The sequence below is a fragment of the Prionailurus viverrinus genome, chromosome A2 (assembly GCF_022837055.1).
Source record: "Prionailurus viverrinus isolate Anna chromosome A2, UM_Priviv_1.0, whole genome shotgun sequence".
Classification (NCBI taxonomy): domain Eukaryota; kingdom Metazoa; phylum Chordata; class Mammalia; order Carnivora; family Felidae; genus Prionailurus; species Prionailurus viverrinus.
The window spans coordinates 96,882,379-96,900,444 of NC_062562.1; the positions used below are offsets into that span (position 1 = coordinate 96,882,379).

At 37.6% G+C, this 18,066-nt stretch overlaps 1 protein-coding gene across 4 annotated transcripts in view; it reads right to left on the reverse strand.

Annotated features, from left to right (window-relative positions):
- Nucleotides 1–260: 260 nt before the first annotated feature.
- The window catches only part of HEPACAM2 (HEPACAM family member 2), a 39,303-nt gene continuing 21,497 nt past the window's right edge, over nucleotides 261–18,066 (reverse strand). For 3 of the 4 annotated variants that reach the window (XM_047842889.1, XM_047842896.1, XM_047842881.1), the window contains 6 exons: nucleotides 17,182–17,478; nucleotides 5,784–5,909; nucleotides 5,670–5,694; nucleotides 5,541–5,578; nucleotides 4,115–4,188; nucleotides 261–374 (listed from right to left, as the gene is read on the reverse strand). In XM_047842889.1, the coding sequence (XP_047698845.1) occupies nucleotides 261–374; nucleotides 4,115–4,188; nucleotides 5,541–5,578; nucleotides 5,670–5,694; nucleotides 5,784–5,909; nucleotides 17,182–17,478 (674 nt within the window). The remainder of the gene's footprint in view (nucleotides 375–4,114; nucleotides 4,189–5,540; nucleotides 5,579–5,669; nucleotides 5,695–5,783; nucleotides 5,910–17,181; nucleotides 17,479–18,066) is intronic. The other variant, XM_047842906.1, reaches the window with a different exon arrangement.

Consider the following 18,066-nt stretch of genomic DNA (forward strand, 5'->3'; position numbering starts at 1 on the left):
TGTAGATTCACTGGGGGAAACACTGGATTCCAGAGCTCTGGGCCTAGTCCACTGGCCCAAGTGCACAATCCTAGGAGATACTTATGTTTATCTATTTTTTCCCTAAAATTATTTTCCAGTGGGGAAATTTCTTCAAATGTACAGAAGCTGTAATTTCCTGTTTTAATTTATTTCTTCTGAGTCTTTCAATAAATTCTGGGGAAAGCAGGGACTGAATGCTGAGCCTCTCCAAAGTAGCATCACCAAATGCAAGTTCGTACTTACTCTGGACAGTTGTGCTGTTGGGCAGGGATGTGCTGAATGACTTCGTAAATGGTACTGTTCAAATCTTGTCCTGATACACCATCAGAGGCTGGAACAGACCTGCTTGGCATCTAGAAAATGTGGCACGTTAAAAAAAAAATTAGCAGACTAGTAAATAGTGTGTCTACTCTACTGCATGGTTGAAAACAATTGGAAGTAGCGATGATTAGAGAACTAGATCTGGTTATCTTCCCTACGATGTTCATATCGCCTTGCTACAGTTTCCTGCACTTACCCTATGGTAGTTTGTGTGGCAGCATAGCTATGAAGTCAGAAGAGGAAGAGCTTGACAAAAGCTATTGCTTTTTTTTTTCTTCATTTAAGAAAAAGAGCTGGCAGTACTGTAAAGGAAATATAATAGAAAGAAAAAATAGCAAAAGAGAAGATCAGGATAGCTTAGAACCAGAGAGCATATATGATTATCTTTTATATTACATCTCAGTTAGCTTTTTGACACTACTTGCCAATTATACACGCAAGGATGGTTGAATAGAAAAAATAATGCACAACCAAAAGCCCTGATCACACTGCAAGTTAATAAAGACAAGTACCAAGAAATATAGAACACAAAGGGAGATGTTTTGGTTTGAATGCAGTAGTGGGTTCTAAAAACTGAAGGCTTGGAAGAATGTGGAAAGTATTGTAGTATATTTCTGCCTGGTAAAAGCCAACATGCATTTTTATTAAAACTGGCATTCATGTTTTATTAACTCCCCTTTCTTGTATCCGATAATATTCTTTTTCCCTGTAAACATTGCATTCCAATTAGTTAGGTAAAGTCTGGTTCCCCTCCTCATCCTGAGCTATTCCGATTTTCATCAAATTTCCTATTTTCAGGCCTCCCTGTTGATACAGCTCCACCTAGAGGACTCTTGCCCTTGATAAATCATCTGACAACTCATTCCAGTTTAGCCTGCTATGTTACATTGGAACATCTTAGCTTTGTGTTTTCTTTGGAAACTGTTTCCATTCCACTTGCTAAAGTTCTCAAAGCGCAGCCCTAGGATATGTGATTCATCCTCTCATTTATGTGCCAAGGAGATTTTGGTTTACAGTTTGTACAGATGACCCTTGCACCAATCAGCTTTGAACTGTGCAGGTCCACTTATACATGGATATTTTTCAATAAATACAGGACAATACTATAAATATATTTTTTCTTCCTTATGATTTTCTTAACATTTCTTCTTCTTTTTTTATGTCTATTTTTTTTTATTTTTGAGAGAGTGTGTGTGTGTGAGAGAGAGAGAGAGAGAGAGAGAGAGAGAGAGCAAGTGGGGGAGGGGCAGAGTGAGAGGGGGACAGAGGGTCCGAAGCAGGCTCCGTGCTGACAGCAGACAGCCTGATGCAGGGCTTGAACTCACAAACCACGAGATCATGACCTGATCTGAAGTCAGACACTTAACTGACTGAACCACCCAACATTTTCTTTTCTCTAGTTTATTTTATTGTAAGAATACAGTATATAAGACAACTATGCATTAACCGACTGTTGATGTATTGGTAAGACTGTTGGTCAACAGTAGGCTATTAGTAGTTAAGTCTGGGGGGAGTCAAAAGTTACAGGCAGATTTTTGACTGGCTAGGGTTGGCACCCCTAACCCCCATGATGTTCAAGGGTCAAGTGTACTTGAGATCAACTCTTGATTTTCTTTGGTATGGGGGTGTCCAGGACCTATGATAAAAGCAATCTATAGATAATAACTAACTTACTTACCTAAGCTAATATTAGAGCTGGCAACAAGTAATAAATTTGTTCCTTTCATACCCTTGCTTTCTGTCCAATTCCTCAAAGAGGTGCTAAACGGACAGCAAAATTCCAGCAAGTAGAGAGAGGAGGAGGAGTCCATGTGTACATGTGCCACAACAAGCCAAGAGATTATTCTCATTTTTAAAAACCGCAAAAGTTAGTAATTGAGTTTGTTTCCCTTCTTAACTTCAATTTTGATATCTTGGTTTTAATATTATTTTTCCCTTTCTTCTCAAAGCCATTGCATTTGGCTGCTAATCTTTACACAGAACCACCATGCCAGCTTCTTCCCACATAGGTTCTCCTACACGTGTCCAGCTGCTCATGCTTTTCTTTCTGTTGTTGGTGTTGATTTCTCACTTTTTCCCAAAGCACCTGGCACCAGCAGTTGAAGAACCTTTACTGATTCCTCAGGAATTTTTGGCTTTGAAGATTGGTATGGCTCCAAATTACATTATTGTACTTATGACAGAAATAAGTGGGGCTTTTGATATGTACTCAAAGTGTTTATTTCTCTGCCCCATGTTCTTAGGGATTATAGTATTTTGGGCAAATAGAGGTCCTCTGAAATAACATCTTGAAACCGAGTACTGATTAATCACAGGCTAAATTTTAAGTTTTTTACATAGATCTCACTCCTTTCTAATGAATTCCTAGGAATAAAAACTGCATTGTTTTATTAATTAAAATTTTGTAAATGTTTTATTTATTTTTGAGGAGAGAGAGAGAGAGTGCAAGTGAGGGAGGGGCAGAGAGTGAGGGAGACACAATCTGAAGCAGGCTCCAGGTTCTGAGCTGTCAGCACAGAGCCCAATGCCGGGTGGAACTCACTAGTGATCATGACCCGAACCAAAGTTGGCCGCTTAACCGACAGCCATTCAGGCACCCCCAAACTGCATTATTTTAAATAAAGAAACTCCCAGCTTCAAAAATTCAATTCTAAGTCTTATTAGCTCTTCAGTTTCCTGCTTTCCTACTTAAAAGCCACACCTGAGAGGGGTGCTTTCTGCTGTGGTGAGAAGCTGTTTGAAATAATTGATCTACAAATATTTATTTTTGTCTTTTTGGTTGTAGAAGTGAAAGGTGAGTCAATGCTGTCTGAGACTGAATAGGGCAGTGCAAAGCTTTGTGATGATGTGGGAGCTGGTGCTGCCGACTTGCCCTCAGAAGGATGAAATCCAATCAGTCTCCCTCTATTACTCACATGGCATTTGTGAAATAAAGTCGGTGGCTAGGAAAATTACTGGATGAACCTTACACATTGATAGAATTCACTGAACAGGTGAGGTAACTAATCCCTAATGACAAATAGTTCTTTAAGAAGGAAAAAAAAAAGGAAAATGCCCAAAACAAGTAGTCTGTTTATGGTCCCTTCCCTAAGTGAACTATTATAGGGGAACTCGGAAGCAGAGGCCCTACAAAAGTCTATAAAAATGTTAATGAGCTGATTAGTTTAGAGAACATTCTTTATGTCTGTTAAACAAAACTGATTGTTTTAAAAGATCTTGTCTTTGCACACTGAAAAACAAAATGTTTCCACAGTGTAAAAGCTCCCCTTCTTGCATCGCAGGCAACTTTAGGATAAAAGTAAAGATGTGCACTTGCATAATTCGGGTTTACATAGTACCTTTCTTCTGAACAGCATAAGGGTATGATCAATTGTCTCCGCAAAACATGAGGGGAAGTGAAGAAAAAACTGAGGTATAGACAGAGAGTTCAGTGAAGTGACAGGCTGTAGCCATGAAGGTGATGCAAAATGATTTAAATCAGGGTCCCTGATTCCCTATTTGTTCGGTTCTCTTGAACTTCAACCTAGCTGGTTTTCTCTTCACTGAGCTTACCAGGTAAAGAATGTTTACGAATTAGTGTAACTTCCTAATTCGTGTTAGACTTATTTATAAAGGCCACAAAAGATGCTTTAGCTCCTCAGATCCAACAACATCTTTCTTTACAGAGCGAGCAAACTCTGCTGAAGGTAGTGCAACCACTTGACCACACTGCCCAAGCACTTAAGTGAATGCTGCTTACACCTCTGGTTAATCAGCCATTAGGAAAACCAACCCTGAGAACACCAGCAGCATCTGGAAAAGCAACAAATTCATATATTCCGAAGTCTTCCAGAGCATCTTCATGGCCTGAAATGTAAAACAAATACTACTTACAAATCGAATACCTCCATCTGCTATTGTAGTTTTTTTTTAAGACTTTGTAAAACTTACCGTTATTGTTTGTTTCAAGTGATATGTGTATAAAACCAATTTAACATTTCCTAATTCCCTGTGGTCATATTGTCAACTAAGCAGTGTTGGAAATCACTCATTCCGAAGCTGAGAACTGGAATTGAATTGGGACAATTATTCTTAAAGCCTGATGTGGGAATGGTGTATCATATAGTCAAATAAACGCACGTGGGCAGTTTTGTCCTTTGTAACTAACTCAGAGAGTTAGCACACCAAGGCTTCAGCCTGGGAATCACAGCATCTCTTAGTCTACACATAGTATTTATTACACCCTGTCAGATCTAACATAGAGACCACCAGAACTACTAATATCAATGTATAATGTATATTATTCATTTTAAATTATTATATATAATGTACTATTGTAGCTGCCCATATGTACAAAATATAATGCAGTGTAATATCAAAATCACCCAAACTATCATCTGTAAAATGATGGGAGTGGGGTGGTGGGGAGGAACCAGATGGTCTCTGGGGCTTGATAAGAGGATGCAGACCCACATTCACTAAGCATCCTGGCATATTAGGCACTCCACCTACATCATTGTATTTAATTCTCCTCGTGGCCCTGGTGGCGGGAGGGGGCAGTAATTACCTCCATTATATAGATGAGGAAAGTTGAGGTCAGCAAAAATTAGTTAATTTTCCCAAGGTGACATTAGGAAAAAGTGGCATACAGGGCACTGAAACCCAGCATCATGTGACTCCAAGGCCTGGAGGGTAGCCCCATTCTTAATTTACAACAACTCAGTAGGGAATCGATAGTGAAGGGCAATAAGGGGGCCAGCTGGGGACAAAGAAGCAGCAAACCTGCCAAACCTCCCTGCCCACTGCTCCTGGGGAGGGAGCTGCCAGCATTGTCCCTGCTCTAGGAATGAATGAAGTGAGAGGGTCTTGGGCATTTTCAAAATAATAAAAGGATCAATAAATTAGGATTCAGAAGAACTCAGTGATGGTGGGCAAGTGACTTAATCTCTGAGCCTTGGTTCTCTAGCTTATAAAATGGAGTTCAGTGCCTTTCAGGTTTATTTTACAGATTTGTATGACTTACAGTAAAACCAATTCAAGGGATAGCACTTTGTAAAATGAGGGCACTATTCAAAGTTAAGGGATTGTTTGCATTATAGCAGTTCATACCTTATATGAATTCTATTACATCAATAGTACATTATACATAACAATTAAAATGAGCAATATTAATTAATATACATTAACATTACATTAGTCCCTTTCAGCATAGCCATTACCTGAAAATGTTTGAGCTTTCCTGTATTCTGTTTCTGGTCTGAAAAGACAAAGAGGCATTTCTGTTACTGATAATAACTGAGGAAAAGGCATTCAAGAAAAAACTATATTTGTAGAAATGTATGTATTACCTGCCTTCTAGCTTCTGTTTTATAACTAAAACCAAGAGGAAAAAAAACACAGTAAGGTAATTTTTAGCACATATATAAAACCATTTGTAAATTTTCTTTCTAATTTTAACCTACCTTTATAGGGTTGATATTTTTTCCATAGGAAGAGAAGACACATGGATATAATTAAAAAGAGTGATATTCCGGTTATACTTGCTAAAGGGGACAATGATTTCCCCTTTTGTGCAAGCTTCTCGAGTCCTAAATAAAAAGACATATTTTAAATATTTTTATTAAAGATCAATAATAAATTACTATATGGTTTGACTTTTTTATGCTTTACCTGGGGACATTACTGCATCTGTATATTATATATTACTTATTTTATGTTTATATGTAGAGAGAAAGAGAGAGAGACAGAGAGAGAGAGAGAGAACATGAGAGAGCGGGAGTGAGCAGGTGAGTGAGAATGAGAAAGACCAAACAGAAGGAATGCACTTATTTTAGGACACACAGCAATTTGATCACAATGGCCTAAATTTGCTAAGGATATTTGTGATTGGAAATGTGGTAAGCTGCCCAGGATACAACTGATGTGTTGAAATAGATGTCGTATATAGCTTATGTCATACTTTCCAATAGTGTTCACCACCATTTAACCATTTAACTTTGATCTCCTTGTATCAAATATCCCCAGATGCTTAAGTGGTTCTCTCTCTTTCCTTTTGTCTCACTCTTAGTATAAACCAGGTACGTGGATTTTCTAGGCAGGTGGTATGTGATTTTTGATTCTAGATCTAGACTAGAACACCAAAAACTTATTAGAAAGATTATTTTTCCTTATTTTCTCTCTTAAGAATTTATATTCTCCCACTGTTGGAAAGCTGGCCTTTTTAGTTTGGAACTACTTTAGCATTTGGGTGGTCTCTTTGTGAGGTCTGAGCCTTTCTTCAGTTACTCTGCTCCTACCTCACAGGTTTGTTCTTTCTAAAGAGCTAGGCAACTTCGGGTGAGCCACTTGACTGATGGCCTTGATTCTCACACTAGTGAAATGAGGTTAGAGTGAGAGGCCTTTAAGTTTTGTTGTTTCTCTAATATTCTAGAATTTGGGGCAGCCAGAGAGTCTTATATGAAGTGTATTATGTAAATAGGACACTGTCCAGTGGCCCACCAGTAATTGAGTCTCCAAAAATGTATTCACATATATACATACAAAAATTACAAATTTTAATGGTATAAAGGAAGTGTAGCACATAACTTAGAAATAATTATAAAATATGCAATACTCTTTACTGTTAATTACACATAGCTGATTCTCATGAAATGCATTTGTTGCTTTTTGCTAAACTCTTATATTTTCCAGCTATGGGTTAAATTCAACCATATTTGAAAAAATTAGACTTTAAATAACTACTATGATTACTATGTAATTGAACAAAGAAATAGGTTACATCATAAATGAACAAGTTTAGTTTTTTTTTAATTTTTATTTAAAAAAATTTTTTTTCAACGTTTTTTATTTTATTTTTGGGACACAGAGAGACAGAGCATGAACGGGGGAGGGGCAGAGGGAGAGGGAGACACAGAATCGGAAACAGGCTCCAGGCTCCGAGCCATCAGCCCAGAGCCTGACGCGGGACTCGAACTCATGGACCGCGAGATCGTGACCTGGCTGAAGTCGGATGCTTAACCGACTGCGCCACCCAGGCGTCCCAAGAACAAGTTTAGTTTTAATATGAATGTTGGTTGATATTTAGTGTGATGAAAAGGAAATGACAGCATACATTGGAACTTCATTCATTCATCAATCATGTGAATAACTGCTGGACTGAATAATAGTTTTTGATGCTGGAAGAATATTTCCTCAATTTTTTGTGCCATAGATAATGTGATGGCTATGGACATAATATACTCTTAAATTTATTTGGCATTATTATTTTCTCCATCACTTTCTCTTTTTTTGTCTTTTTTTATTTCAGAGAAAGAGAGAGAGTACACGTGGGAGAGGGGCAGAGGGAGAGGGAGAATGTTAAGCAGGTTCCATGCCTGACTCAGGGCTCGATCTCATGACCATGAAATCATGACCTGAGCTGAAATCAAGAGTTGGACACTCAACTCAGTGAGCCACACTGGCACCCCTCTCCATCACTTTCTTAAGTGTAGACAATCTTACTATAGAACAACACATCCAGTGAGTTTTTTATAAGTAGTATTTTCATGATTAAGAAATTATTATATTATAAAATTATAATATTTTATAATTTTCATTGAGATTTCTTTAAAAAAATTTTTTTAATGTTTATTTATTTCTGAGATAGAGAGAGACAGAGTGTGATTGAGAGAGGGAGACAGAGAATCTGAAGCAGGCTCCAGGCTCTCAGCTGTCAGCACAGAGCCCGACACGGGGCTCGAGCTCACAAACCATGAGATCATGACCTGAGCTGAAGTCGGCTGCTCAACCAACTGAGCCACCCAGGCACCCCTTCACTGAGATTTCTTATTTGACCTATGGGCTATTTAGAAAACATGTTGCTTTATTTATTTAAGTTGGGAATTTTTCTAGTTTTGTTTTCTGTTATTGATTTTTCGTTGAAGTCTACTCTAGAGGACAGACCCTGTTTGATTTCAATGTTTTGAGTACCAAGATTTTAGAAAGATGACCATATACATGGTCATATGAAAAGAGGGTATATTCTACAGTTGTTGTATGTTATATTCTATATTAATTCAATTAGGTCAGATTATTTTTCTCCATTCCTACTAAGTTTTTGCCTGTTTGTTCTATTAGTTACCAAGAGATGTATGCTAAAATCTCCTACTCTGATTATGGATTTTTCTACGTTGTTAATTTTTGCTATTTATTAGATACACTTTGAAGCACTGCTAGTAGATGCATACAAGTTCAGAATGCTTACATCCTCCTGCTGGAGAGACCACTTTACTCTTTTTTTTTTATTAAAAAATTTTTTTAATGATTTTATTTATTTTTGAAGGAGAGAAAGAGACAGCATGAGCGGGGAGGAGCAGAGAGGGAGGGAGACACAGAATCCGAAGCAGGCTCCAGGCTCTGAGCCATCAGCACAGAGCCCAATGTGGGGCTCGAACCCACAAACTATGAGATCATGACCTGAACCGAAGTCGGACGCTCAACTGACTGAGCCACCCAGGTGCCTCGAGAGACCACTTTACTCTTATGAAATGTCCACTTTTTTAATCTAAAGTATTACTTCTTGTCTCAAAAAATTTATCCAATTCTTATGTAATTTGTCTGATAATAGTAGTGGTATATCAGCTTTCTTTTGGCTATTTGTATGGTTTATTTGTTCATCCTTTTACTTTCAATCTTTCAGTATGCTTATGTATATGATGTGTATCTTATAATCATCAAATAGTATTTTTTGCATTGAATAGTATTTTTTAAGTTTATTTATTTATTTATTGAGAGAGAGAGTATGAGTGGGGGATGGGAAGAGACAGAAAGGGAGAGAGAGAATCCCAAGTAGGCTCCACACTGTCAGCACAGAGCTGGATGTGGGGCTCAATCTCACAAATCATGAGACTGTGACCTGAGCTGAAATCAGGCGTTTAACCTACTGAGCCACCCAGGTGCTCCTGAATAATATTTTGTAATCCAGTTTGACAATTTTTGTCTTTTAGTTGGAATATTTAGTACCTTAATATTTAATGAAATTATTAATATATTTTGTTTTAGATCTACAATCTTATTATTTTTTCTATATTTCCTCCATTTTTGTCTCTCCTTTCTTATCTTCATTTGGATTAATCAGAACTTCATTTTATTTCTCTTTTCCTCTCTAGTTGCTTGTTGGTTATACATTTTTTCTTTGTGTCTTAGACTTTGAAGATGAAAAAAAAACTAACCAAAATTAATACTTTTACTGCCTACCACTTCCACTGGCCTCCAAAGTACAAGAATAAGTTCCATATAAAAGATGGGACAGCTAACACTCAGGATACACAAAGTTGAACTCAATAATGTCTGACTATAGTTCTATGCTCTTTCCATTACTTCTACCTGAACGTTATATGAGAAACAGCAATCCTTCCACCATTAAGCTCAAATCTCTTCAGTTCTACCAACGAAATTATAACTAATAAGTCAAATCCTTTTTCTGCATGATTTTTCTGTCACATCTCCCCTGAGAATTCTCTTCTTCAGAATCAAAATCCCTGAATGGTTTTATTGTTCTTTGTATGATTGATTTCCACATTCTCTATTATCCTAGAGGTAGAATTTTAGAAACTCAACAAAAGCTAATCTGTTTTACTTCCAAAATATAAATTTGGAAGAACCCATACTCTCGTGTCATTGTCAGTAAGATAAAGGCAAATAGAATACTCTCTTGAGGGGCGCCTGGGTGGCGCAGTCGGTTAAGCGTCCGACTTCAGCCAGGTCATGATCTCGCGGTCTGTGAGTTCAAGCCCCGCGTCAGGCTCTGGGCTGATGGCTCAGAGCCTGGAGCCTGTTTCTGATTCTGTGTCTCCCTCTCTCTGGCCCTCCCCCGTTCATGCTCTGTCTCTCTCTGTCCCCAAAATAAATAAACGTTGAAAAAAAAATTTAAAAAAGAATACTCTCTTGAAACACCAGCAGGGATAGAAAAGCAAAGTAATAAGGGTGAAATACTAAATATAGAATATGATTTGGGCACCACTTTAGCAAGTGAATTCTCTATTTCTTCATTTAATTTAATTAATTTTTTTTTTTTTGAGAGGGAGAGTTGAGAGGGGAAGACGGGCGGGGGGAGAGAGAGAGAGGGAGAGAGAGAGAGAGAGAGAGAGAGAGAGAGAGAATCTTAAGCAGGCTCTCTGCTCAGCATGGAGCCAGACACAGGACTCGATTTCCCGACCCTGGGGGATTTTGACCTGAGCCGAAATCTGGAGTCGGATGCTCAACCAACTGAGCCACCCAGGTTCCCTTCTATTTCTTCATTCTAGATCATATATTAAAATCAAAACTAGCCAATTTTCAGATATGCACAATTAAATGTATAATCATCGTATGTAATTAAAACCAAATGTACATTTGTTTCCCATTTATTTGGTAGAGCTGTATCATAGCACTAAAATGTAAATAATTTTAAAAATTAAAGTACCATTTATAGGTACAGATAAATAAATAGTCTCCAAGAAACTAAAATATTTGGTACAGTAAGTCATAACTAAGACTGGAACATAGGTTTTTTTCTGACTGCAAGTTCATTTTTTTCCTGTTAATCCATAGTCAAAGAGTGGTTTTGTAATGGCAGGTAGGCTCCTATATAATCACTTTTACCTTCCACCTTTTCTAACACCAGACTTGACGTGTTTCAGCTGTTTCACTTCTTGATAGATTGTCTTCACCAAAATTCCACTAACCCCTCAAAAAAGTATTGAATGCTGATTTATTCTTCTCAAGCTTCTGTTATGTGCTTTATACCATGAGAAAAACCGCAGGAAAATATTTTAGTATAGTCTTTGCTGTTTTTACCCCCTTAATCTTGAAAATATGCTAATAATTATTATTTCCAAGTACTTCTCATTCTAATGGTGAAGTTACACTCTTGAATACATAAGCTGTTTGCCAGGCACTTCCATGATTCTGAAGCCTGGCAGTTAGTTTAACATACAATGATTAGATGTCTTACATTTGGATAAGACATCTCCTTGCGTCTCCTTCATTTTTAACTTTTTGTCCTTTTTGATTTGTGTTTCCTAAAATGATCGAATTTGCACATTCTGTCCTTCAGAGGATCCCACTTAGTCCCTTTACCATTACTTCCTTATCTCTTTAGATTCCTTCCTTATTGTCCTCTTGCCTCTTTTCCCTTTAGCTCTGTTAGCCCTACATCAGAGAACCACCCTATAGTGGCCAATGTCTGTCACCCCAAAACCTTGGCTATGGCAAATCCTTTCCCTGGAAAAAGAGGAATAACATAGTCCCTTTTCTCAGAACAAATGATATTCCCTGTTAGGCCTCCTTCTCCTCTAGAGCATCCTGACTATCTCTTGACACTGATTCTCCATCCCAGAACTTGAAATTTACTTCCTTTCACAAAATAAAAAATGCCAAATACGTCAAGGATCAAATCAAGGGGCATAGTTGCTGTAGTCTCAGTTCTAGGCAAGTGTGTCTTGGAGAGATGGACTTCTGAAACCCCCACTTGAAAGTAAGGCAGCAGATAAATTCTGATCCTATTGCTACAGAGAATGTATAGGAATTCTGAATGTAGTTCTAGACACTTGCAGGAGCCCCATTCTTTCTTTTAGAGAGTTTCCTACCGTTTAGCTCATAGCATGCCATTCTCTTCATTATTTAAATATGATTGACTCATTTACCAAAGCCCTACTGCAAATGCTATTTGCCCCCTCCTTAGGCAAACAAATAAAATGAAATAACATAATTAAGTGCAAATATGGGCAAGAGGTGTGGTTTCCATGGCATCACAGCCCTGCTGTTTGAGAGACTGCACCCAGAACAGGGCAGCCATATGCCACCAGTCTGCTCGTCCATTCCGAGATCAGAATCAAGTTCTGAGATCTCTCCCAGACAGTCTGCTTGCTGATTATGACAGCTGATTCCTATCCCTATGGAGATGAAAGCCCCATATTGGGGAGGGTGCTGTTTCTGTACTCTCCCATGGCTCCACCTGGCTGACACAATTATTCTGTGCTAAAAGCTCATGGGGATGTCTAAGTTCTTAGGGTCTGGATGTCAGGGCTGTAGTTCTATCTTAGCTGTTTTCTCCAGTGGCCCAAAGTGAAATATGTCTCCTTAAGATCTTAACATGAGAGAAGTTTCTAGGTAGAAGAAATTAGTGAATTCATTTTCCTACTTTGGATCATTTTCCTATTCTCTTCTGTATGAAATGATGTACAATAGAAATAAATATAAAAAAAATGATAGGGACACTTGGGTGACTCAGTTAAGCATCAGACTTTGGTTCAGGTCATGATCTCATGGTTTGTGAGTTCAAGCCCCACATTGAGCTCCATGCTGGTGGTGCAGAGCCTGCTTGGGATTCTCTCTCTCTCCTCCCTCTCTGCCCCTCCCCCACGTGTGCTCACGTGCGTTCTCTCTTTCTTTCTTTCTCAAAGTGATAGATTTCTCAGGATCACATACAAATTCAAGACATTTCTATTATATCTAAATTATGAATTATAGCCATGTGGTTCTTGGGAATTCTAATAATTTATATATTTGAATATCTTCATTAAGTGTGAACACTTGAATTCTCATCATAAACTTTCATTTTATATATATTGCATATCACAATAGTGGTTTAGACCCCATTAAAATTGTAAATCATGGACATCTGCATTCAAGGAAGTCCTTAATCAAAGAAATAAAATCATTTATTTTTCAAATACAAATGCTAATGTATTATTTTAATTGCTATTGTTTCCTTGAAACTTATATTCTAGATATATTTTTTAGTTACAGGTATTTCATAATTTCTCATTAATATGAAAGCATATACATGTCATGGACAAACCAGAGTATCTCTTTGTATATAGCACAAAGTTAGTTAAGGTGATGAGAAAATATACACTATCCTGGATATGTGGTATACGTTCTAGAAAGACCATAGTCTTACTGATATTCTCAGTCAAGAATGTCAAGGGAGGCAGTTTATATAATGATTAAAACAAGGGCTTTGAATTCAGATATTATTTTATGACTTACTAGCTGTGTGACCTTGCCCATTGTCCCTGTTTTCTGTAGTATATCTCCACTGAGACAGAAAGGTCAATTAATGTCTCAAATTAGATGTGAATCATAGCCCCGAGGTAGAAGGCACCATCTGGAGTCAAACATCACTTTCTCTGGCCTTCCTCTCCCCAACTGAAAGTCTCCAATAAAACTTTTGATTCTTTCCTGACCTTGTTATTTTCTTTCCTTATTTGTGATCTTGGAGTCATCTTTGACTCCTTTGTCCATTGCCCTCCACAGCTTTTTGCTGAAACTTTTTGGTTATGTTATGTGCCTCACTAAAAACAAAAGCGTTCATCTATTTCTTAGTACTAGACTCTGGTTACACCAAACACAACTTGGCTTTGAAAATATCTCAGAGGCAGGTATCTTATCCCTCAAAATTCTCTACAGATCTTAACATAGATTGCTTCTCAGAGTGTATGATCAGTAAGTGCTCAAATGGTAGTTACAAGTGATGTTCATTTTTTCACTGTAGGTCACTGTAGGTTAGTGTATATTTAATCTCCATTGCGGAGATTCATTAATTTGGAAAACTTAAAAAAATCAAATACTTAAAACACATCAATACTACTCATTTTCTTTGGCATTTGTTGCTGTTTGAGTTAAAGTTCTGTGGACATATAGGAGTTGAAAAATAGCTCTAAAAACCACAAAAAGGTCACTAATGTTGACAACTCTGAATCCCTCTGAAAAATAAGCACCTGCTCTTCTTATTTACTATAATAACAAATACCTGGTCTTTGTACAGGTCAAACAGGTTTTTTATATTTTGCAAAAGGCAATTATTTGATATAAAGACTGTAGCTGTCTTTGGGCATCAGTAATAAGATCTTAATCAAATATTGGGGGCTTCTGATATTATGAAAATACCTTAGCCAAATATTAATGGAGAAAGTTCAGGCAGTGTGAAAGTTGTCAATGTGGTATACAACTACATACTGGAGCTATGTTTTCATTTGCAATGAGCATAAGGAACAAGTCTAAGATGACACCCAGATTGCTAGTCAACTACTTTATATGCTTAATTATGGCTTGCTTTAAAATTATGGTTTGGTCAGCCACTGAGGTTAAGAGCTGGTTAATCCTAATAAAATTTTAATAAAATAGAAAGCAAATGATGCACCTTAGCTGTTCATATGCCTGCTGTGTATATTAAGCTGTGGTCATTTTGTTAGCAGGAATTTTTTTTAGTTGGCATTCTCAATGCCTACCCCAGTATTTGGCCAATATTAGGTGCTAAATAATGAATAAATGAGCGTCAGATTTAGAGCACCCTAAACACAGATACGCTTTGGGGAGCTATAAAGGAAATATATTATTATCTACTTCCCAAATGACACATAACTCAGGTAAAAATTCTAGAGCTGCATTGTCCAATACGGTAGCCACCAGATACACATGGCTATTTAATTTATAATTTAAAATAAAATTTAAATATCTAATAAATAACATAAATTCAGTTCCTCAGTTGCACAGCTAAATTTAAATGCTCAAAAGCCACTGAAGCCTGCTTCTGATTCTGTGTCTCCCTCTCTCCCTGCCACTGTCCCACTCATGCTCTGTCTTTCCTTCTCTCAAAAATAAAAGTAAACATTAAAAAAAATTAAATGCTCAAAAACCAAATGAAGGTAGTGGCTACCATACTGGCTAGTGCAGATCAAATATTTCCTTCACTGCAAAAATTTCTATTGGATAACACTTTTCTAGACAGTGTGGTATTTTCTTCACATAAAAAAATAAAACTTGACCATGACAGTTATACAAATTCCAATATATTCAGGTGATTTCACAAATATGAATACATTCAACTTTAAGGAATCATGGAGGGATTCTATCCACTATGCATCTCTTTATCAATTTGTAGTTTGTTATAGTCTTAGAATTCTTGGTGGCTTTTTAATAAGCTCAAAAGACTATAGGGGGAAAAGAAACACCTTAAACACATAATTGCCACACTTGTGCTTGTTTAATATTCAGATTCCTAGATCCTACCTTCAAGGTCCTGACCCAATAGGTCTGAGGTGTCTTTTTTTTTTTTAATTTTTTTCAACGTTTTTTATTTATTTTTGGGACAGAGAGAGACAAAGCATGAACGGGGGAGGGTCCGAGAGAGAGGGAGACACAGAATCGGAAACAGGCTCCAGGCTCCGAGCCATCAGCCCAGAGCCTGACACGGGGTTCGAACTCCCGGACCGCGAGATCGTGACCTGGCTGAAGTCGGACGCTTAACCGACTGCACCCCCAGGCGTCCCGGGTCTGAGGTGTCTTAATGAAAATACATCATTAGACCTCCCCAGGTGATTTTGATGCGCATGGCCCAATAGCTACATACTAAAACATTTAGCCTAAGAATTATAAGGATTATATTCTTGCTTCATTTATTCAACAAAATGTATTAACTCTTTCTATATCATGGGCCCTAATGTAGACACAAGGGCTGTTAAGACAGAGAAAGAGAAGATATCAATTGAGAAACTATTGTTTGGTGTTACCTTTTGCTCACTTGTTCCTACACCACTAATAGGCACCCTAGCCACTCATCCCTGCCCAAGCCTGCGGTCAGGTGTTCCCCAGGTGGATACTGACTTGTCTTTATGTGCAAAGCTGAGTCCAGGAAGGACTTGATAATAGCAGTAGAAGTAGTAGAGGAAGAAGCAAAAGGAGAAAAAGGTGGGGATGAGGACAAGGTGGAAGAGGGGGATGAGGAGGAGGAAAGGGAGAGGGAAAAGGAGAGGGAGAGGAGAAGAAATTCAGGAAAGAAGGAGAAGGAATAAGGAGAGAATAAAATGGGTTTAAGAGGTAGGAAGGAAGGAGAATGGACAAACGTGGTGATGGGATGCTGGGCACAGCAATAAGCAAGAGAAAGGGGTCTGGAGTGGCATTTAGCTTTCTGGTTTAGGTTGGTAGACAGCAGGGCCATTCACTTAAACAGGGAATACAGAAATAATAGTTATTTGGGGGAAAGAAGATGGTTCAGTTTTGGTATGTTGGACTTATACACTGCCTCTGGTATTTCAAATTGGAGATAATCAGAAGGTAACTGAGTATACAGTTTTAGAGCTTTAAAGATATAGATTTGGGATGTACCAGTTATATGAAACCATGGGAGTGAAGGAAATCATATAGGAAAATAAAATTATATTACAGAGAAGAGAAGGCTTAAAAGGATGGGAATTTGACAAGCATACATTTTTGGGCAGTGATATTTAACTTTTTGTGGATCAATAAGCTTTCTGAAAAATCAGATTTTTCTGAAGAATTTAGAATTAATTTCTAAAGAATGTCAGATTTCACAGACCTACAAAATTTGTAGTTTCCAAGGTGTTGAGACCCTTGTTGAGAACTTCCACAGATTGCAGGTGTTTAAGTGATAAAAGAGGAAGGGAGGCCCATGAAAGACAATGAGAAGAGGAGTCAAATTAGATAATAGGAAAACCAGATTTCCAACTCACTGAGATTTATTCACCTGAGCTAATGCAATAGCAGATATAAACCCAGTTTAAATGAGTAAACTGCTTCTCTTATGTTCCTGTTTGTAAAATCAAGAGCATAAATGCATATTTAGAGTCATTTATTGAATTCCCTTTTTCTTCATAGTCCTTGAGAGTTAACAATTGAATTCCCCCTCCATTATGTTTTGGGTTTTCTTTCTTTGACTCATAGAAGACATGGATTAGTTTACTCAGGAAAGAGAGTTTCTTAGCGTTTATCAACAATCCACAATGGCTTTCTCTTCCACACAGGTATAAAATTGGACTATTAGAAGGCCAGCATGCATTTGTGTTTCCTTGGGATCCTTGCCTTTTATGTCACACTTACCTACAGAAGTGATGATGACTGTGAAATGAGCTTCATCTCGCCGTCCAGTTACATTGTTGTAAGCACAGCACACATAATCAGTTGGCTTCTGGGCTACTTTCTCAGATGTAACTTCCAAGCGAGGTCCATGCTTGATGACATATGTTGTATTGTCAGTCCTCCGGATCCAGGAGTAGGTGTTGGGGGGGTAAGAATCAGCAGAACAGTAAAACAAGATGGCTTCTCCAGTGTCAACAGTAAACACTTCCCCTACTTTTAGCCCTTTGTCAGAATTAACTTGAAGTCCATAAGGTCCATCTGCATTAATTGAAAAAGGAAATAAAGGGGTGGCATAAATAATCACAATATAGTTATAGAATTTTGGAGAGCTTAGCATTTTACTTTCTATGAAAGTCTTCATGTTCAACTTGGCAGATAGATCCTCATTTAGATTCCCAATAAATCATGAGGACCTAAAAATGTGTTATTCTGATATCCACAACAATGGAAATTATTTGAGGTGTGATTGAACTTATCTGATATAGTGAAAGGCTTGAAACTTAGTGTGTAATTTCAGAGACACTGCCATTATAACTGTCATGCTAAGTTTTGAGTAAAGTATTGATACGTCTGCAATCATGTTAGACAAGTTCCATCTTTCTTAAAACAGAGTTGCACTTGAAAGCACTTTAAAAAATAGATTATGGCCATTATTTTCTCATTGACAGCCATATTTTGAGTATTATCTGTTTTTATTCTCAGTTCTAGGGTAAGCCATGCAAATATTTATAAAATACATAGTTTCACATAGAGCACAAATTTGTGCAAATAGATACAGAAGTGTCCCATTAGCAGTTAAAGAATTTTAAATACTCCTCCCTGCAAACTAAGCTTAGAATTCTATTT